We start from the raw sequence: 23245 nt of genomic DNA, 5'->3' as shown, positions 1-23245 counted from the left end.
AAATTTGTAATGTGGTAAAAATGGTGCATAACTCACAACTCTAGTTTAAAAGTTTAAAGAAGAATGTTACAAAAATAACCATAAACCCAATAGGCTATATTTAGACAATAAGAGCATGTAAATTTTAAGAGCCATAACATAAAATGTGAGGGAAAGATTAAGTAAAAGTATAAAGCATATGAATTATATTAAAGTTAAGTTGTTATAAGCTTTAAAGTACTTGCTAACATTTAAGGTGTTTAATGTAAGCCTCATGGTGAACACAAGGGAAAATATGGTAGTAATTACACAAAAAAAGCACAATAAAAAAGCCAAGCATACTGACACCAAAAGACATCAAAACACAAAAATGACAGCAGGATGAGAAAAATGGAACAACAGATCTATAAAACAATGAGAAAACAATAAAACAGAAATGATAAGCTTTTGTCTATAAATAATTACTTCAGCAGAAAAAGATTCAATTATTCAATCAAAAGACAGAAAATGGCTGAACAGATAAAACCACATGATCCAAGAATATGCTGTCCATAAGACATTTAATTTAGCTTTGAAGGCACATAGAGACTGAGTGTGAAAAGATGCAAAAAGATGTTTCAATCAAATGCTAACCAAAAAAATTCAGAGCTTCAGTTCAGTTCAGTTTCTCAGTTGTGTCTGACTCTGTGATCCCATGGACTGCAGCACACCAGGTCTCCCTGTCTATCACCAACTCCCGGAGACTACTCAAAGTCATGTCCATTGAGGCGGTGATGCCGTCCAACCATCTCATTCTCTATCGTCCCCTTCTCCCACCTTCAATCCTTCCCAGCATTAGGGTCTTTTCAAATGAGTCAGTTCTTCGCATCAGGTAGCTAAAGTATCAGAGTTTCAGCTTCAGCATCAGTCCTTCCAATGAATATTCAGGACTGATATCCTTTAGGATGGACTGGTTGGATCTCCTTGCAGTCCAAGGGACTTTCAAGAGTCTTCTCCAACACCACAGTTCAAAAGCATCAATTCTTCAGCACTCAGTTTCCTTTATAGTCTAACTCTCACATCTATACAAGACCACTGGAAAAACCAAACCTTTGATTAGACGGACCTTTGTTGGCAATGCTAACCAAAAAAATTCAGAGGTAGCCACACTCATTATCAGAAAAAAATAGACTTCAAGCCAAACATGATAAAAAGAGAAAAAGGTCATTATTTTAATGACAAAGGAATCAATACATCAAGAAGATAAACCAATCATAAATATTTATGTGCCCAACATCTGAGCATCTACAAATATAGTGAAAACAGACATAAAAGGAGAAATAAACAGCAAGACAATAATAGCTGGGGACTTTAATACCTGACCCCAAACAATGGAAAGATCAGTCAGACAGAGAATCAGAAGGCAATATTCCCAAATTCATTTTTAGAGGCCAGGACTATCTTGACACCAAAACCAGAAAAGTATACTACCAAAAAATAAAACTACAGGCCAATCTTCTTATGAATACAGATGCAAATATTCTCAATAAAATACTAGCAAACCGAATTCAGCAGCACATTAAAAGGATCATTCACCATGATTAAATGGGCTGTGTCTCTGGAATGCAAAGATAGTTCAACATATGCAATGTTGATGTATCACACTGACTGAATAAAGTATTGTGATCATCTCAATAAATGCAAGAAATCACTCAATAAATGCAAGAAATCACTCAATAAAATCCAACATCCACTTGGATCATAAAAACACTTAAATCAGGCATAGAAGGAATATACCCAACATAATAAAGGCCATATATGACAAACCCACCGGTAACATCATACTTAGATGATGAAAGATTGAATGCTTTTCCTCAATATCAGGAACAAGAAAAGGGTGCCCACTCATAACTTCCATTCAACACTTCAAATGGAAGTCCTACTAAAACAATCAGGCAAGAAAAATAAAAGGTATAAGAATTGATTGGAAAGAAAGAAATATAACTGTCTCTATTTGCAGATCAAATGATTTTATATAAACTTGAAAGTGAAAGTTAGAGTGAAGTCGCTCAGTCGTGTCCGACTCCTTATGACCCCACGGACTATAGTCCACCAGGCTCCTCCGTCCATGGGATTCTCCAGGCAAGAATACTGGAGTGGGTTACCATTTCCTTCTCCAGGTAATCTTCCCGACCCAGGGATGGAACCCAGGTCTCCCGCATTGCAGGCAGACGCTTTAACCTCTGACCCACCAGGGAAGCCCCCTTATATAAATTTAAACTCAACTAAAAAACTGTTAGATCATTGAATTCAGTAAAGTTCCTGGATATAAAATTAATATACAAAAATCACTATCATTTCTAAATACTAACAAAATTTTTTTAAAGAATATAAAGAAATTGCATCAAAAACAATAAAATACTTAGGAATACATTTAACTAAGGAGGTAAAAGATGTTTGTGCTGAAACTACAAGACACTGATGAAAGAAACTGTAAAAGACACAAATAAATTGAAAGGCATCCCATGTTTATGGTTTGAAATAAGTATTTTTAAAATGGCAATACTACTGAAAACCATATATAGATTCAATGAAATCTTTATAAAGATGCCAATGGCATTATTTTTACAGAAGTAGGAAAAAAGTCTTAAAGTTTATATGGAACCATGAAAAGCCCGAACTAGCCAAGGAAATCTTGAGAGAGAACAACAGGAGGTATCACACTTCTGATTTCAAGCTGTAATCTAAGACTACTAACAGTATGATACCAGCACTAAAAAACAAAAAGACAAATAAGCGAATGGAACAGAATTCAGAGGCCAGAAATAAACCCCACAGTCAACTAATATTTGACACAGAGGCAAAGAATATACTTGATGATGAAAAGTCTTTCCAATAAACGGTGCTGGTATAATTGGATATTCATATGAAAAGAATGAAAATGTACCTGTATCGTATATCATTCACAAAAATTAACTTGAAATGAATTAAAGACTTAAATGTAAGACCTGAATCCATGAAACTCCTGGAAGAAAACATAGGAACAAAGTTCCTTGATATGGGTTTTAGTAATAAGTTTTTGGATATGATACCTAAAGCACAGGTAACAAAATAGACTAGTCAGACTACATAAAACTAAAAAGCTTCTGCACAATGAAAGAAACCATCATAAAAGAGAAAAGACACTTAAAAAAGGAGAAAAAATGTTTGCAAACTATGTATCTGATAAGGGGTTAGTACTGAAAACATAAAAACAACTCTACAGCGTATAACACAAATAACAATTAAAAAAATGGGCAAAGAACATGAACAGACATTTCTCCAAAAGAAATATATGAAAACACAAAAGGTACATGAAAAGATATCCAACATCACTAGTCATTAGGAGCTGCAAATTAAAACCACCATGGGATATCACCTCACACCTGGATAGTTATTGTCAAAAGGCAGGCAATAATAAATGCCAGTGAGGATGTGGAGAAAAGAAAGCTCTCCTGTGCCATTGCTGTGTTACAAATTACAGAATACAGTGCAGAACAGCTTCAAAAAATTATAAATAGAACAACCACATGTCCAACAATTCCACTTCTGGGAATACCGTCAAAGGTAATGAAAACACTAACTCAAAAATGTATGAGCACCCTCATATTCAGAACAGCATTATTTACAATGGACAAGACATGAAAACAACCTAAGTGTCCACAGACAATGAACAGACAAAAAGTTGTATATACATGCTGCTGCTGCTGCTAAATCGCTTCAGTTGTGTCCGACTCTGTGCGGCCCCAGAGACGGCAGCCCACCAGGCTCCCCCGTCCCCAGGATTCTCCAGACAAGAACACTGGAGTGGGTTGCCATTTCCTTCTCCAATGCATGAAAGTGAAAAGTGAAAATAAAGTCACTCAGTCATGTCTGACTCTTCGTGATCCCATGGAGCCTACCAGGCTCCTCCATCCATGGGATTTTCCAGGCAAGAGTACTGGAGTGGGGTGCCATTGCCTTCTCCGTGTATATACATACACAATAAAATATTATCCAGCTATTAAAAAACAAGATAACTCTACAATTTGCAAGACCTTGATGGCATTACTTTTATGTGGAATTTGTAAAAACTCATAGAAAAAGAGATCAGACCTGACATTACCAGAGATGGTGGTGGCAACAGGGGGTTTGGGAGTGGTGAGGAGGTAGGCAATGTTCTGGCAGGGGAGGAGGGAAATGCAGGAAGGTAGTCAAAAGGTACAAATTTCAGTTATAGGTGAGTATTAGGGGTGTAATGTTCAACAAGATAACTTCAGCTACCACTGCTATTTTATACACAAGAATGTTCTGAAGAGAGTAAACACTAAGGGTCCTCATCACAGTGAGAAAAAAATGGTTTCTTTTGTTCTTTTTTCTTTTCTTTTTTGGTATCTATATGAGAAGATGAATATTAGCTGAAACTACCTTGGTAGCCATGTCACAATATATGTAAAATCAAACTGTCCTGCTATATGCCTTAAACTTATACAGTGATGTATATCAATTATTTCTCAATAAAACTAGGAAAAAATAATTTCCTCATTGATCTTCTTAGTCACTACTCAGCAGCTAATATTTGATGAGACCTCAGGACAGTGTTGTTATCTTTCTTCCTTGACTGCATTATCATCTTTCTATTTCACTCAATGGTACTCTTAAATCTGAATTTTTTATTTAATCTTATCTTTTGAAAATTGGTGAGCTATATAAACATTGACTACTACTCTCATCTAACTTACTTAAATTAACTAAAATTCTTCCCATATCTTCATAAAATTACTTCTTGCATGTGAGTTCTCAGTCGCTTCAGTCATATCCGACTCTTTGTGACCCTACTGACTGTAGCCCAGGCTCCTCTGTCCATGGGATCCTTCAGACAAGAATACTAGAGTGAGTTGCCATGCTTCAAGGGATCTTCCAGACTCAGGGATCAAATCTGTGTCTCCTGAGTCTCCTGCATTGCATGCAAATTCTTTATCCACCAAGCCACCTGGAAAACCCAAAATTACTTTTCCTCTCTCCATAAAATGCAAGACCCCTGATGCTGGGAAAGACTGAAGCAAAAGAAGAAGGGGGCAGCAGAGGATGAGATGGTTAGATAGCATCACACAACTTATGGACACAAATCAGAGCAAACACCTGGAGATAGTGAAAGACAGGGGAGCCTGGCATGCTATAAGTCTGTAGGGTTGCAAAGAGTGGAATGGGACTTAGCAACTGAAAAATACACATTATAGCATACACTGGCTTTACAAAAGTTTTAAGTAGTAACCTGTTCAATAAGACAGGATAACGACAGTATTATAAAAATAGATAACTGAATATAATATTATATGGCAATAATTTTTAGTTAGTATATTAATTGTTCCTAAGCCATTTAATTAATTGTTTGTCCTATGACACTGATCTGTGATGCAAACTCTGCCATACACCAAGATATTAAAGAATAGTTCAGTATTCTAATTGTAGAACTTAGTATGTCAAATTTTCTGATAGATTCTGTTGGGATTTTATCTGAATGTGTACACTAACATTCAAAAAACAGAAGAAATTGATATCAGGTGCTGGAAATGAAGACTATGAAACGGCGACTGTTACTAACTACAAAATAACATGCAGTTTACTTACTATATAATACCATTAAGTACATTTAACTTTTTGAATTAGAGATGGTCTACCTTTAAAAGAAAGTTGGCTGTTTTAAAAATAGATTTATACATGAATTTTGGAATAAGTAATTTTTAAAAGTAGTCTTCCTATTCATGGCACAGAATGATTCATTTTTTTTTTCTGGTTTTCTTATATGCCCTCAATAATTTTATCAATTTCTCCATAAAAGTTTCAGCTGGTATTTATAAATGCTATCATTTTACTACATTTGTACTTGGTTATTTCTGGTAAAGCAATATTTTCAATTTTCTATGTTGTACTGACCTTGTACTGAGCAATCTAAACTGAGCTGTTTATTAGTTCAATTAGTTTCTTTTCCTTTAAAAATCTGCATCTCTTGTTGAATGCTTATGTTTTACCTCATCAACTAGGACCTCCAAAGACAAAGTTCCTAAAATCAAAGAGAATGTGTTTTAATTTTACCATTAAATACAAAGTCTCAGGTAGGGTTTTGGTTTATAATACTTGTTTTTTCTTTCTGTTCTTAGTTTAAGAGTTTCTGTCCCAAAAAGGTACTGACTTTTATTGATTTTTTTGTTTTTTTGCATCTAGGGAAATGATCATATTAGTTTTTATTTTAGTCTGTTAACAGGTGACATTCACTGACAGATTTTTTTATCCTTTAAACATTCTGGTGAAATTATTTCTCCATAAAAGAATATTCAAATAACTAAAACATATGAAAACCATTCAGGTCCACCAGAAATAAGTGAAATTCACAAAAAAAGTAATGTGCCATTTTTCATCTCTCAATTTGGCATAAATATCTAAAATCTGACAATATTCAGTGATGGCAGGCATGTGGGGAAAATGGTTCTCACATATATGATTAATGAAGCATAAAGATAATCTCTACCACATTTTGGTTCAGTACCCAAGAAACATGACCAGAGTAAATAATGAACCAGAAAGATGTCCTCTCGCTTGTCTACAAAGCGATTTAATATATTTTGTGAAAGTGATAGTGTTAGTGGCTTGGTCGCGACCGACTCTGCAACCCCATGGCCTGTAGCCCGCCAGGCTCCTCTGCCCATGGAATTCTCCAGGCACGAATATTGGAGTGGGTTGCCATTTCCTTCTCCAAGGGATCTGCCTGTCCCAGGAACTGAACCCAGGTTTCCTGCATTACAGGCAGACTCTTTACCCTCTGAGCCACCAGGGAAGCCCTATATATATTTTATAGTCATCTCAAAATGAACTCATACAAGGTTTTCTAGAATTATATTCTTATTCAGGTTTAGGACTATCTTGCTAAAAAATTTTAAAAAAATCATTATTGTTTCCAGGTTAATGATGTGGGGTAATTTCCATTTAATTATTGGGATAATGAATAGCGAGAGTTGACTCGATTAAAATCTGAAGGAAGTGATTTTAAACGTGGGGCATTGTTTTTATTATGTTTAATCATCAGTTGCCTGAGACTGTTTACATTATTTTCCTTCTTTAAATATAAAAGTTGGGTTAAGTTCATACCAAGATAATGTTTTTTAATTTTGTTCATCTTCAGAAAACCAATGAGTGTTTTCAATTAATTGTGTTTATAGCTTTAAATTTATATTCCTTTGGAAATTTGCTTGAACTAATCCTTATTTTTTGACAATGGTTAATATAATAATGGGAAACTTCTAAATCTAATGTCAACTAACCTTGATTTGTTCTATCTCAACATGATTATTACAAAACTTACACACTTAACTTGGATTCATAAAGATGAGAAAACATAATAGGCAGCATTTGCAAATAACTGAAAGAACACAGATATCCACTTATTCTCTGTCATCTACTAAGCTAAGTCCAACAGCTACGTTAAAATTTTGTTTTATTATCCAATTCCTTTTTGGCTCATACTTATATTTTTAACTAACTCAATTAATTTTCCAAGCCTTAATGCCTTTAATTTATCCTAACTTGTGCTGAGTTTAAGTCTAAACCAGAGGAAAAAGACTACCAGAAAAAATTATGTGTCTTTTCCCTACATATGTTAAATCTATTCTCTTCATCATTTCTCTCCCACTTAGATATATATATATATTTATTTCATTCTTTTCCTTGAATAGCTCTGTACAAAGATTGATTCATTCCTTCCATCTGTTTTTCCTTAATATCTCACTCTGTGAATTCCCTGTTCTGACATTTTACTTCAGATAATTTTTTAAACTACTATACCTCTGGTATTCAAAATCTGATCAATAAAATGTCTACCAAAAGAAATATCTTTCATTGCCACTTTCTCAAAGAATATAGCCAATTAAATAACGCCAGAAGAAATGAAGATGAGTTCTAAGTGGCTCCAAGGTATAGAACTGTTTCAATCAATATTACTGTTAACCAAAAAAATCCATTCATTTTTGTCCTTTATCTAAGAAAACTATCTATATAAGAAGCATTACAAAGAGAAAAACAGAATTAAATGTGAAGTGGTATTTGAATAATATAAAAGTACACTGGTAATCATTTATATGACCACATTTATTCTTATCTTTAGGAAAAAAATGTGTATTTATATTCAGGCTGTCTTAAATTAGCTATTTCACACAACATTTTGAATGCAGACCTATATCTTACAAAATTTCTATTGATTACTCATTGAAAGACCAACTCCAAATAAAAATACTCCAAAATTCGCTTTGTTAAGGATAACTGAAACATTTAAAGGTTCATATACATATTACAAAGCACTGGACATCATTCTTGACTTACATTCTACAAAAAATAGTCTAAATTTTTGAGTCATATGTTCTAACATCCTCAAAAGTCTGTATTTTTCAAATTAACAAATGACTGTAGATTTATTTTCTACATAAAAGGAAAGATTTCTAAAAAATCTAAAAATAAATGTATACAATATCACTGTACACTTTAATCACTCATTCATTCATTTAAAAATAGTTTCAGGAATCAATTATATGCTAGGCACTGCAGGGAATAAAAATAGAAATAAAACATGATCCTTTTCCTCTTGGAGCATATAAATAATTGAGGGGATGGGGACATATGTACATAAATAACCACAGTATAAGACAGAAAATGGGAATGTTATAAGGGAGTATAATAAAGGATTATTGAGGATGGAGAGAAGAGAGAGGATGGGAGCGAGGTTAATATCATGACTAAGGAGGTACTTCAGGAGACTGGGGAAAATTTAAGAGATATGGAGACATTTGAACTGGATTTTGTAAGAATTAGAATTTCTCTAGTGATTACTTGTTGAAATAAAGTAGAAGTGTATTTCAGAAAAAGGAAAGAGCTGATTAAATATATAAATAATAACATAAATAAATCTAGCTTTAAAATACGGCTATCGAGTACTCAATAAATACTGATTGAATAAGACAATCCTTGGCAGGGCGGGCAAAAAAGAAGGTAACTGTTAACTATTTTTCTCAAGCTACACTGTGAATCCCACAAAACATCTTGGCCAGAAGTCTGGCTCAGTCCCAGTCTTCTTGAGGCTAGGGGAAAAACTGTAGCTGACAGTCTTCCCCTGGCTCCTAACCTACTGGCTAATAAAGGCTTCCCCATCCCTTCCACAAGGCATAAGTCAGTGGAGTTTAAAATAGCCTCAGAACACTTCCTGCTCTATTCTAATTGTGCTTTCATTCCATTTGACTTAGACCAATTGGAATGTTGAGGGAAAACCCCATGAGGCATCAAGCATGTGAGATAATGTGTCAGTCCCTCAAAAATGTTTGTGCATTCTACTATGTGTATCCATCACTGTTCCCTATTCATGAGAGAGCAGAACATGAGGAGAAAACAGCTCCTAGCACATTGCTGTTTCTTCTTTTTTTAAAAAAAATAGATCTATTACCTCCATGAAGTACTTCCTTGCTCAACTAGTGCAATAACTTGTCACAAATCTATTCACTGGTCAACATAAGGAAGATTACGTATCCTAAACATTTTGTTTGGAAGTTACAGTTCTACAGCCACCACCTAACAAGATTTGACCCATGATTTCCCTAAATTAAGTACCCAGCACACTGTAGATGCTCAATAAACACTGTGGTTTATACCATAATTTATACCCCCTTTAAAAAGAGAGAAAACCTTCTCAGACTTCTCTTCTTCAGCCTATGGGCACATACTGTTCCCTTCATTTTGGCCCCCAGGAAAGAGAAAGTATTCACTTCTCTAGGTTCCCACTGCTGGAGTAAGATGTTTCAGCACAGTTGAGCCAAGAGTTTAAATAGGGACAAAGATAAATCTTCAGGAAAGAGCAAAGGTAAGGAGCTCTACAAGGTCCTTAATTTCTAGACAACAGCATTAATCCTAGGAAGAGCTCAGCTGATTCCACAGTCTCTTTGGAAAATAGAGACAGTCATAGTCAACAGTCTTCCCTGGGCTTTCCCATTCACATGCTGATAAAAGTCCCCTCATTCCTCATATGAAGCAGAGGTAAGTGGAAACTAAAATAGCTCTGTAACATTTTCTGCTCTTTTCTAACTGTTTTTATTCTATTTGACTTAGCCCAAATGCAATGTTGATGGAAAACCTACTTTCATTGAGAAGATTTTCTTCATATTTTAGCATCCTCAAAAGGCTTTATTTGATTACCATAGTTAATACGGCCCCTGGTACTAGTCACTTTCCATCCCATTTTCCATTTTGTTTTCCCTTAGTTCTTATTACTATCTACAGTAGCCTTATCATCCATCCATCCTTCAACTGAACAATCAAGTCCACATATGTTTCCTTGTCCTGTTTCAGAGTCAGATCCTCTAGCCCTAGAACAATACCTGGCTTTGTGGATGACTCTCAAATATTTTTGAGTGAAAAGATGAGCAGATGAATGACTATTTCACCTCAGCTTTGAAAGCTTCAAGCAATTACATCACCATCCCCAAACCTTCAACCTGCTAATTAAGACTGGTTGGGATGTACCCAGTTCCTATAATTGCTTCTACTTACACCCTCTGAATTTATTTATTACATCTTGGTTTCTTTGAGAATACAGTTGAATTGCTGTGTGTTTCTTGTTTTTGTCCATCATTCTGCAAATTCTTAGGGGTCAGTGGATTCCTTATATTGAGTACAAGCACAAAAATATTTATCTTTTAAAAAGATAATATGTTTTTTCAGTAAATAAAAACAAAATTATGAATATTCTGATTGAGCTCTAAGTTATCCATTCCAAAGCATTTTGACTAAGGTGCAATAGGAAATGTATTAGCATACCACCTCCACATTTTCATCATCTAACAATGAGTTAATAGTGAGGAAATACAAAATGTAAATTTAACAGATTATAATCACAATTCTAATTTTAAAGCAAAATATTGATTGCTAAATTCTGAATTAAGTACACAGTTTAAGCTAAGTGAACAGTTCTCAAATGTGAAATTGCATGTTTTATTATACATGAAATTTGTTTGGTTCATCAAGAGTTAGTTATACCAAAACAACTAGCAGAGACATGTATCTACATTTTTAATATACTAAGAATTTTATCTCATCTGTTTAAAATCAGCACCTTATATTAATACATCAAACCCTATTATAATCTTTTATAGCAATATTTTATATACTGCTGCAATAAAGCCAAAAGCACAGAAGATCTATTTTAAAGGCATGGTAACATATTATTAAAAATCATTTATGATGTATATTTACCTATTTTTCCACACCTTATAAGCAACCTGTATATCCACTGTACTTATAACATTCAGTTGTCTTTCAGAAACCATTTCTAAACCCAATCATCATGGGATTTAAAAATAATCTATCTCCAGTATCTACTGGTGAAATCTAATAGAATTTAGACTTATTAGCTTTAAAAGGTTGTAACAGTTTTCTTAATAACAGAGTCATTCTTTCAAGTAAAAAAAGAAAAAAGTTTGTTTGCGTATATGCATAAAATGCCATTTTCACTGTAAGGGTCAACAGCGAGAAGCCCTGTTTATGAGCCATATTAACACCAGAGAGCTTAGCAATGTCTGTTTCTAAAAATAAACCCTGTGTGTCTCATGTTGTCATCATCAACCAGAGTCTTCTGTGCTCTGTGACAGAAAGCATCAAGGCTGCCTGTTTGCCTTTCCATAAGCATTACACATCACCATCCAAAGGCCTCCCTTTTCTGTCAGAGTGGGAGAGATAAAAAGAATTCCTCAATCACCCTAAACACACATTTAAACATTATTGCCCCTTAAGCAGACAGTTATCATGTTGTTTTGGCAGCAGGAAGGAATCTGTGGTTTCACTTGAATGTTATTCTTCTTTATTTAAACTACTAGAAATAACCCAAAAATGACAGAATGCTCTTTCTATAAATAATCATTCCAGAGTAGAGTTATATTAGGAGGTAACTCAGATGGCATGATAACGCCTAACAAGCTAATCTTAGACTGCGATGCCATAAGATAGAAATACGGAAGCTAAGAATAACTGACCCAAAGGAGTCAGCCTGCTAAAGAGAGCCACAGACATGTGGGCATCTGCAGATTTTAATGCATTTAATGATCTTCTGAAAGCTTCTTTCTCCCACAAAGGCAATAAATTATGTTGGTTAATAACATGAAAATCAATAATGCTTTTACAATGTAGTGATTCCTAAAAATGGCTTGAGATTCTCAGAGTGAATAGAATTATAAGATTCAGTGGATGGAAACCCAAGAGTTGAGTCTTGAATAACTGGATTAGCATTTAATTGGTGAATTTTATGAATAAGCTACCTATAGAACATACAATATTCACCCAGTGAAATAAAATTTAAGTCAAGATAAGAAAAAATATAATTTTCACCCAAAATGCCCAAACTGGACCCAAATTGAACCAATATATATTCAAAACAGGCAGAATCTAATTCTGTTAGTTAGATCATCCCTTGGCTCAAACATTTGACACTGAGTCAGGACTTGAGTGGAGATGCAAACTTTATTAACCTCTCCTTGCCCCTATTTCTAGGTAAAGACCAGGATGGGTATAATTCAAATACTTTGGTTAAAAGAAACTTGAGCCCCATGGTGTGAACATTTGGAAAAAAAAAAAAAAACCTTTCTCCAGCTAAAATACATTAATAATCATGTTCTTTTGAAGTGGTATAACCCTTAACATTTAAGGTTTGTGAGATGTTACTGTTACTATGAGCACTGGAAATCATAAGCCAAGTACACTGGGATAACTGGTTCTGTCCATGGTGTCTGCTCATCACTCCATGTATCATCAATCTCAAGGAATACTGGAGGTTGCCTTAAGTTGGTCTCAGCCCTAGATCTTGTTGTTGCTGCTGCTGCTGCTAAGTCACTTCAGTCATGTCCGACTCTGTGTGACCCCAAAGACGGCAGCCCACCGGGCTCCCCCGTCCCTGGGATTCTCCAGGCAAGAACACTGTGGGTTGCCACAGTGGGTTGCCATTTCCTTCTCCAATGCATGAAAGTGAAAATCGAAAGTGAAGTCTTTCAGTCGTGTCCAGCTCTTAGTGACCCCATGGGCTGCAGCCTACCAGGCTCCTCTGCCCATGGGATTTTCCAGGCAAGAGTACTGGAGTGGGTTGCCACTTCCTTCTCTGAGATCTTATTCATTTACTCCAATTTAATTATCAAGCTCTGGGGTTGTGAAGTAAGGCTCTTCCAGAAAGTATTTCAACAAAGTTGCATATGTGTGCTGTAAACTTCTCAGGACCAAAAGGAGTATCTAGATGTGTGTTTACAAGTATAGCTGATTCCACATCTTTAGCACCAAAAAGATATGAAAACCATTCTACCATGCTAAATGCTTTCCTCTTTGAGAAAAAGTGACAGGGACATGGTAAACAAGAACAAGTTCATAGCTGACTCCATCAGCTCCTAGCCATGATGACCATCAGTAAATTTCACTGAAATAATGTTCTCATCAGTAAAATATGCTGCAACTATTGTATCCCTCCTCAAGCTGTGGAGAGGATTAAATGGTAAAATAACGCCTGGTATAGAAAAAGCTCTGAAACATTAGCTTCTTATATCAATAATAAGAATGACAGTGATTAAAAAAAAAAAGATGAGCATATATAGGTCCAATCACTGACCTTCTAATCTGAGACTAAACAGCTACATTCGAGTAGAATGGGGCAGAAAGAAACAATAAAGATGCTGACAGTGATAATATTTATTACTAATAAAAAATGAGTAGCTCCTGATGTAAAATCACAGACTCAAAATACATACTTGAATTCTCTCCATAAGCAGATTCATAAACCAACATCACAAATACAACTTAAATCGAGTTCAATTCATGAAGAACTTTCTAGCTCAACCTATGTGGGGTTCCCTGAAAACTTTCTAAGTAAACATACTTCTACAAGAGCAAGAACTCCCAGCCCACAGGGTAATTTAATGGAAATGCAGAGAAATTTTCTCAGGTTTTTTTTTTTTTCTATTGTTGTTGTTTGGTTTGTTTTTAATTTCAAATTTCAAAAAGAAAAATACATGACAGTATCATATTTTAACTGAGCTTGGAAATGCCATGCCTTAGACACCCACCACAACTTACATTGAATAATTGAAAATGACATTCACATGGCTACAGCTGTGTCAGTGCTGAATATAAATTACAAATTGAACATTTCAAATACAAGTGATAGAGGAAGAAGGGGAAGACATGAGGGGAAGACACAAGAAAGCAAAGCTCTGGGGTATTTCCAGACTTATCAACATGCAAAGAGCTTAATCATAAGTAAATGACTAATTCCACTTTGTGGTTTGGTAAATTTCCTTCTTCCTTAAATGTAGTTTTCATTGGATTTAATTACTGGATATTTTTAAAACATCATATATAAAAGGCCCATCACTTATTTTTACTATGGAAAATTTATCATGTATATAATGAATGGAACTGATAATTTTATAAAACGTAAGACTGACTTAGTTTTGTATTCATCAAGCACTGAACATAAAGTTCTCTGATAACATTTAAAAGTACAAATTGTTTAGTATTGTTTAAAAAATTGTTTTAATTACATTTGTTTTGTGCAACTGACTTAGTGGAAGAAGAATGGAATTAGTGGGAACAAGGTATTTTCTTGTCCTTTCATATCCCAATTGTCAGTCTCCCAAGATCAGAACTGCCCATTGTAAGGGCATTTCACATCCCAACCTAATAACGGCTAGTACTGCAACTTCCTTTTAAGAACTGGATAGACCACAGTACTGACACACTGTTTCGAAACACATGCCAAAATATCTTTGAATTTCATCTAAAGAAGGCTTGTTTTAAAAGTCATTCCATGGACTTTTACTGCAATTAAATTGTTTTCAAAGTATTCTAATTCAGGAAAAAAAAAAATGTTAAAATGAAGTTACCATCCCAGATTGTTAAAATTGTTCATTACTCTGAAAATGTAATGACTATAGCAACATACTGGCAAAGAAATTGCTTTCTGAATATTTTAAAGAAAATCCTCCCTTAATGTACTGAAAAAGTTTACACATTCTTTAAAAATTTCTTGCAATACTTTCTGTATCTCTCAAAGCCAACAATAAATGAGTTTTTTACTCAAATTTCCAATGAAAGCTTTAATGCATCAGTCCATAATGTTGATTTCCTCCTTCCTAAAAAAGAAAAAAATGACAACTTGCAGCTTACAGGGATCCAGTCTTCTTCCACAATTACTTCAGTCTCTTTAGTATTAGGGACTCCTAACAACAGAGAGTACTAAGAAAGTATTTCTATTCTATAATAGTAAAAAAAAAAAATGTTTAAATGGATGTATATCTTCATGAAAATGAAGTAACACAATTCAACTGAAAGAGAAATTACACAGTCCACTTCCTTCACTTATTTGTATTTTGAGAAATTACAAACTAAAGAAAATTACAAAGGAGAAAATTCCAACTGTAGCAGCAAATACTGTGGAGTCCAGCTAACATCATCCATTCTGCTTACCCTTTCTTCTTTCTTCTGGAAGCCAGAGTATTAGTTGCAGGCTCCACCTTCCCTGGCTCAGTCATGGTCTGAAGGAGCTATCATAGTGGTCTCATTCTTCTTTTCAACGACTTACTACTATAAGAGCAGGTGATGTTCTTTTGGTCAGTGAGTTATTAAAGAAAACTTGCTAGAGAACTTATCAGAAAAACTTCCTTCCTTAAGAAAACATCTAAGGAAGCAAAGTTTTCTCATCTATGTCTCTGGAATTTATTGTATATGTAGATAATGTCTGGAATTGCTACAATCAACTTTAGACTACTGGAGGAAAGAGACTTAGGATGATACCAACTCTAAGACCAGCAGTACTGGTAGAACAATGAAGAACCTGACTGCCATTGATATGACTACCACCCTATTTTACTAAATAATAAATTATCTTGTCACTGTTACTTCAAATAGGATTTTCTGTTACTTGCAGTGGGAGACTAACCAAGCTTCTAGTTAATCAGTGTTAGTATTTCAGCATAGCAGCTTCATGTGTGGGTGTGTAAGAAACACTTTAGAAAATATGGGCATTTTATAAAAATTCATACAAGGCAAAAATCATGACAATGAAAACAAAAGTCCCCCTACCACCACTATGCACAATTTCTTCCTGATTTTCTTCTATTTATGTATGAATTATTCTGGGAAATAGATAGATAAAACAAACTTTTATAAAATGAGATATCACCAAAGTTATTTTTATTAAAAAAAAACTCAAATGAATTTAATAATGAAAAACTGCATTTGAAAAGACAATAAACATACTAAATGCTTCCTTTCTATATGAGGTACTATTTCCAAAAAGATATGTATAAGATTAAATGAAAATACTATTTAAAAGAAATCAGTGTTTGGAGTCTCTTTTTTAAACCATGTGTTTCTATTTTAAACAGCAGGGAGTCTGTCCCTGCTCAGAAAGGAGCCAATATTAGTGCTTTCACACATCCCCACATCTCACCTCTCCCCAATGCCTCACATTGATGAGAGCTTTAGGAATATTTTTACATTGCCCTACTTCATAAAATTTGCTTTTTGTCCTACAACCACAGTCTCACATTTGTTTAAAAGGATTCAATTTTTGCCCCATTAACCTAACTATGCTTTCTCCTCCTCCTCTGACTACATTTCACTTTTTGCTTTTGTTTAAAGTTCTTTTTTTTTTGTTGTTTTTCCCCATTGTGTGGGCTTCCCTGTCAAGCCGTCTGGGTTGTGGTTGAGAATGTCTAACTTGCCTACATATTTTCTCTATATTTTAATAACATCTCCCTGGAGTGGAACATTAGGTTGCACTTCTTTTAGAGCTTCTGAGCTTTTCCTCCATTATCTTCTGGCATGGAGTGCTGGGTAAGTTTGATAAGCCTTCTTGAGTTTCACACATTCTCTCCCCACCCCCACTCGCTCCCACTGCAGATCTTTGCTTTACTTTCCTGAACCCCTGAAGAATTATTTAGCATTTGAAATTCAATAGCCCAGTTAGGATATGACTCTGTGCTGAGCACTTGCAGCTAATTTTCCTAAAAGAGGAAAATTCTTTCAATATGCAGATTGCTTTTTTTTTTTCCTCTTGTCAGTGAAATAATCTTTCTTTATTTTTATAAAATAATCTTCTGTTTCAATGTTTTGGAATATCAACTTCAGGGACATAATAACCCTTGTGGTACACTGTCTTTGTCTGTCTTCTTACTGACTTCTCTCCAATTGCTTTAATCCGTTTTCCTTTTTCAGTCCCTCTGACTGTCCCCAGCCTTTCCTCTTTGTTGGTAAAAATTTTCACTGGTATCTAATATGTTTCCTGCTATTTCTAATGAATATTTTTGTTCTATAATTATCATGCTTTTTTTCATTCACATTTGTTTTCCTAGACTTAAAATATCCTTTTTCATCCCATATTATTGGTTTAGCATCTTATCTTTGAGGTTCTGCTTTATGGAATTTATGTTCTTACTAAGGTGCTCTACTTGCAGGAATAAATTATTACACAATTTCATGGTCTCAGTGAAGTCGATGTTTTTTTCTTAGTGGGATCTATCATATTAGTTATTAGGGAAGACTATTTCACTGCAAAAAGCTATGGGTCTTTTTGTTTCCAATTGACAGTGTTGCTCTGAAGTCTTCATTTCTCTGGAGGGAGCATTTGTTTACCTTCCTCCATATCACCAGTTTCTCTTCCAGAATCCTTTATACTATTCCTCAGTCACAAGAAAAAGACACCACCACCACCAAAAGCTGAGGATATCCACTCAGTTTGCTTCTCTCCAGTTATGGGAATGTTAGTGAGAATTTTCAGGAAGTTGTCAGCTTGTCAGTAAAATTCTAAGGAGGAAGAGAATTCAGGTCCTGTTAAGTCTCTCAGTTCTGATCAAAGATCCCTGCTTCCATTTCTCCTTTGACTGCCACTTTCTGAGATATGTTGCATTAGGTCAAATCATTTTCTTTGCCCAGTTAATGCTAAGTGTTGCATATGGGGGGTGGGGGTGGGGGGTAGACAGTTTATACTATTTTAGGATTACTTCATTATTGATCAGTGGTGAGACATAATATAGTACATTTTCAAATTTCTCATCTCAAAAATCACCTTTTTAAATTCAGAGTTTGGGCTTATTATAGTCTTCTGAGGGATTTATTGAATTTCCTTACTTAAAGGACATAACAACAATTAAGCCACCTGTGTTCCCCACAGAAAAATAAAATACTCATTCTTGTCCCCATTCTCAATGGGCCTACTCATAACCAGCTTTTTGATTGCTACTTATCAAATATTTCAATTGATAACACCCTTGTAAGTAAAGATAACCTGAGTTAGAGAATGGCAAAAATAGTCATTATGGGGAATGCCAGAAGTGATTCTTGAAATGACAGGGGCATTTCACAGACTTACATTTTCATAATTAGATTCTGCTTTCCAAGTAGACATAAATGACTACTGAATCTAAAATGTTCATTTTCCCTCGATAATACACACCAAGGAGATAAAAGCGTTCTGAAAAGGGGAAGAGACATTTTCCTTAAAAGAAATTCAGAATTTAGATTTCAATGTTTTTCTTTTATACCCTAAAATAAGAATACATAGTGAAAACAGGAGTTTTCCTTATTGTAAATGTGTTTTACAATGATGCCGTATAAACTCTAGGAATTCTTTCATAATAATCATTCCAATAACATCTGGATGGCTCTGCTGTCCAACATATTAAGCAACAAGCCTGGCAACAGGAGAACACCCCGTATTCTGCCAGCCACTGCTGAGTGACCTGAGTCAGTGCTTGTACATGCTTCAGCTTCTGCCACTTATCACTTATATTGGCCCACACAGCCACAAAAGTGGAGACTGACCTGGCAAGATGTGTCACTCATACCGAACGCAAGATTCAATATTATAAAGCATTTTTACTAAAAAAAAGAAAAGAAAAGAAAGAAACATTAGCAGACTACATTGTAGAACCTAATTCTACCTTAGATGTTTAGCGTGGCTGGGTCAGAATTAGGAAAAAATGGAACCATAAAAAGCACTTGTAATAATGTATAAAGAGCTCTGAAGTAAAGTCATCGATATTAATGCACAGTATCCAATATAACGAGAAAAACAAATAGGAATTGTAAAGCAATGACTAACAAGAAAACATAGCTTTTCAAACAACTAATCTCAAGAAATCTGCTGGGATTTCACTGTTAATTCTGCAACTTCTTTGCCTTTGAATATTATGTAATAAAACATTCCATAGCCTACACACACACACACACACACACACACACACACACACACACACACGCGTGCACTACTCTGATTAAAAGTCACCATTTGCTCAAGGAGAGAATTTAATTCTTATCAGACCAGGAATACAAAACCAAACCCTGATTTATAAGGTAACTAAGGAAAATTTATCAAAATAAAAAGTCATTCACCCATGTGATGTACAATCTATAGCTTATTTGGCTCATTCAGCGAGATAGGTCTTGGTACTGAAGAACCAGAAACCAAGTTCATTCACCAAAAGTATTAATAAAAAATAGTGAGAACACACGTTAATAGCATGTTACCTTTGACCTTCACAGGAATGCCAAGAGGTAAGCAGGAGGACATCTTTATTCTTTAGTCTACAAGTGAGTAAACCAGTTTCACAACTTAGCAGCAGAGCTCTGGCTAGAACACAGAGCTCTCAGCTCCTAGAATAGTATTCCCTCCACCTTGCACTGCTACAGTGTATTTTTTCTCTTTCAGGTCCAAAAACTCCATCAATTTCTAACCCTTTCAGTCACATCTATGCCACTGGTCCAAAGAGGAATTGAACAAGATTTGTAGCTAAATATAAACAAAACACCCTTAATTTAGCAATTAAAAGGCAAACCCTACCAATATGGGTCACCAGCATCACTATCACTTCCCCTTTCCCCTATATCAGTGATAACCAAAGTTTGCTGCATATTAGAACTACTCAGGATTTTAAAAACCCCAGTGTCCAGGCTGTTTCTCATACCATTTAAATAGAAACAGTAAAGGCGCACCCCAGACACCAGCATTTTGTAAAATACTCTTAGTGACACCACCTTTGAGAGTCACTGCCTCAGCAGTATACAAGACTAGGAGAATTAAATTTAAGGGCATATAATAATATGCTAATAAACAAAACCAAAAGTAACAGGACATGGTAGGAAGAACGAAAATGTTTTTATGTTTCAAATTTAAAAATAAATAGAACTTGGAGTTTCCTTATTTCTACCAGACAGGTTTGGGAGTGGATGTCAACTGACATCACGTTTCATTTATTGGTGCTTACATGTTTCTTCCTGTAAAACTGACAACAGCACAGACAGTCTCAAGCGGGTCCCTGCTTGAAAATATTGTTGCTTTGTATAAAAAAAAATCACGAAATGTCAGGAAAATGACAATCTCAACTGAAATTGGAGTAAATTTGTGTATAATTATCAGATACTGAGAAAAAGAGAAGCTTGCAAACACCTGTAGCAAGGTTCAGTGCTAGCAGAGAGTCTCTGCTTGAAAGGCACAGCTTGTTTTCTACCATATGAAAGAAATAGTAAACTTGCAACACAGAGATAAGGACTAAAAGGACAAAGTGTAGTACTGAACAGACATCTAAAATAGTAATTTAAATAGAGCTGGTAGATATTTACAAATAAAATGCTAAGTGACCAGTTCCATCAGAGACATACAGGCTGACCCCTTCCTCATGCTTCTGTCAGCTTTGCAGCCGCAAAGGTGATAAACTATACTGAAATTCTGGTATGTTTGCTTTCAATAAGCAGGCACTACGAATTAATGTAAGTCCTGTCACTTAAGTGTGAACATACCAAAATGACCCAAAATTGATATTTTACTCTGGAACAGAAGGACCCTGAAATCATTCCCAATAACCCAGCTTCAAAGAGAACATGCTTCAAAAACAAACACAGATACAGAGATGAGAAGGCATTCAATGCTAAAACAGATATCAAGCCAACCTGTGGAATCTTTCTTTTCCACCTAGTTCTACCAAGTAAACGCTGCTTTATGCCACATTCTTAATATGGAAATCTAGGTGGTGATCTATAATTATGATTAAGCCCACACAGAAACACAGAAGATGTGAGGGAGAACTTTAAGCCAATTTAGACTGAAGCATTCGGAAGAGAACCAAGACAAGAAGTCCCTCAAGCTTTAGGAACTAGCTGTAAGAGATAAATATGAAAAGAAACAATTACAAGTACCCAAGTACTGTGCTATTGCCCTGAGAGTCTGTGCTTTTAACAAACAGAAACTGATAAAGCTGACAAGCTTCATCTCCCATCAGCTCAGCTTCTTGAAGGCACAAGCATATACAACAGAGAAACTAGAAATCGGCGTCTGTTTCTGTTATTCTTTAAAATGTTGCACCTGCATATAACACCTTTATATGTGTGTTATGCCATTGCATCTGCCTGACAATGCTAGACTCCCCCAAAGCTTTGAAGACGATTAAAATAACCATCTGCTAATAATAATTTTATTTCATCCTTAGGAAGTTTCATTTTGGGCTGCGGGAGGAAAAAAAAGCCAAATTAAAACTACCTTCGCAACTCTTGTAGCAAACACATTTCAAAAGGTAGGTCTATAAATAGATGTGATTCTGTAGGCACACTGTAAATACAAAATCATCTGGCTAGAGACGGCTGCAAGGGAAACTGCAGCCCCAGTATGAACTTACCTGATTTTTAAAGTCCCACTAGAACACACATACAGTCAGTACACATCTCCTCTTTCTAGTTGCACGGTCAGTCAGTTGCAAAACACCCCCAACTACATTTTACTTATCTCAGTCCCATCCTTCATCAGAAGCTTGGCGATTTCATTCAGAAGCAGCCTGTCCCTGAGCACACTGAATATGCACGGAAACAGCAATGGAAGGGATCTAAGTTAAACCTTCCAGATGCACCAAGAAAATAGCAACATCAACACCAAAAAGCAGCAAACCCTTAAGAGAGGCGCTTCCCTGAGCTGCATTTCCCAAGTCAGCCCCCTTTTCACACAGACAACGGCTCAGTGATGAAGAAAGATCTTACCTGAGCTGATCATACTGTGCATTCTCTGCTGAGCCAAGAGCTGCTCTCGTCCAGCCACCCCATCTGAAGAAAAACACGAGTCAGTCTCGTAAATTGTCTGCAGCATATTCCAATCACTCTTACTTCAGCTACACGAAAGATTCATCGCTGCTCAGTGCACGGGCCCCAGGAGCTACCCTGGCTGGTCCTCCCTCCTCCCCAAGGAAAAGCAGCAGAGTATCAACTTCAACAATGAGTTCCTTTCTGTTCAGAGGGACACGCACTTTTCAGAAGACCTGGACACTTTTCCTATGTTACCAACCTGTGTACAAAGCAGAAAGGACCCAGTGGATGCTAGGGCTCTCTGGAGTTTAGGCTATCCCGGAAACTAAAAGCAGGTGGGAACTAGGAGTGTGCTTCAGGGTTATTGCTTTGTCAGAGTAAGTAGAAAAATATTAACTCTACCCACGAGAAAAAGAAACCAATTAAACCTGGCTTATAGTTCCTCAGGCTGCTAGAGTTTCCTTGTAGGAAGCGTCAGTCAGTCCTGCCAGTGGCTTCAGCCGGTGCCCTTCTGCTATCTGTGTGTGTGTCTCTTCCTCCTCTCTGGTCTCTCTCAGCTCAAGTTGGCTAAAGCTAGTGATAATCCATTTGCATATGAATCAACAACAGCATGGCCCACAGGCACAGAAATAGAACAATGGTCGGCCTGAGCCAAAAATAGGTCAAGCATGGCCGAGTGATTGGAGCCTGCATTAATGCATTTAAAAATACCCCAGCAAACCCAGCTGTCCAGCCTCTATCTTTCAAACCATAATTCTCTATTGCAGGGCCTTAAAAGCCATTAACTCTTTCCTCCCTTCAAGCTTGTTTTACACACTGTTTCCATACTGGCGATTTGCTTCCAAAGAAAGGAAGGTTGAGGGGGGGGGGTGGAGAATCAAGAATCATAATTCTAAGAGGGCAAATGCACATACATTTCATTTCATTTTATTTTTGTAGTATGTGTTTTTGGAAGAGAGAGGAGAGAAGTGCAGAGCTCTGTATTGGTTCTAAAATAATACTGGAAGCTTTTGCTCATAATGTGGTTTCTGCCTCACCCACGCACAGCAATCCTGGTGTTCTATTTTTGTTGCCTGTTTCTCTGGCTACACTGCAGTTGGCTGTAGCACTAGAAGCTTTTCTGCCTTCTAGTTTCAAG

At 35.8% G+C, this 23245-nt stretch overlaps 1 protein-coding gene across 6 annotated transcripts in view; it reads right to left on the bottom strand.

Annotated features, from left to right (window-relative positions):
* The window catches only part of HDAC9 (histone deacetylase 9), a 599202-nt gene extending 576493 nt beyond the window's left edge, over positions 1–22709 (bottom strand). For 2 of the 6 annotated variants that reach the window (XM_040260619.1, XM_040260621.1), the window contains exons 1-2: positions 22536–22708; positions 22066–22128 (exon numbers count right to left, since the gene is read on the bottom strand). In XM_040260619.1, the coding sequence (XP_040116553.1) occupies positions 22066–22087 (22 nt within the window). In that variant the 5' untranslated portion in view covers positions 22088–22128; positions 22536–22708. Of the gene's footprint in view, positions 1–22065; positions 22129–22366 lie in introns of all 6 variants that reach the window. The other 4 variants (XM_040260622.1, XM_040260620.1, XM_040260624.1 and 1 more) reach the window with 4 other exon arrangements.
* Between the last annotated feature and the right edge of the window lie 536 nt (positions 22710–23245).

The sequence above is a fragment of the Oryx dammah genome, unplaced genomic scaffold (assembly GCF_014754425.2).
Source record: "Oryx dammah isolate SB20612 unplaced genomic scaffold, SCBI_Odam_1.1 HiC_scaffold_18, whole genome shotgun sequence".
NCBI lineage: Eukaryota > Metazoa > Chordata > Mammalia > Artiodactyla > Bovidae > Oryx > Oryx dammah.
Note: the sequence above shows the minus strand (reverse complement) of the source record. Positions and strands in the feature narration are given on the sequence as shown.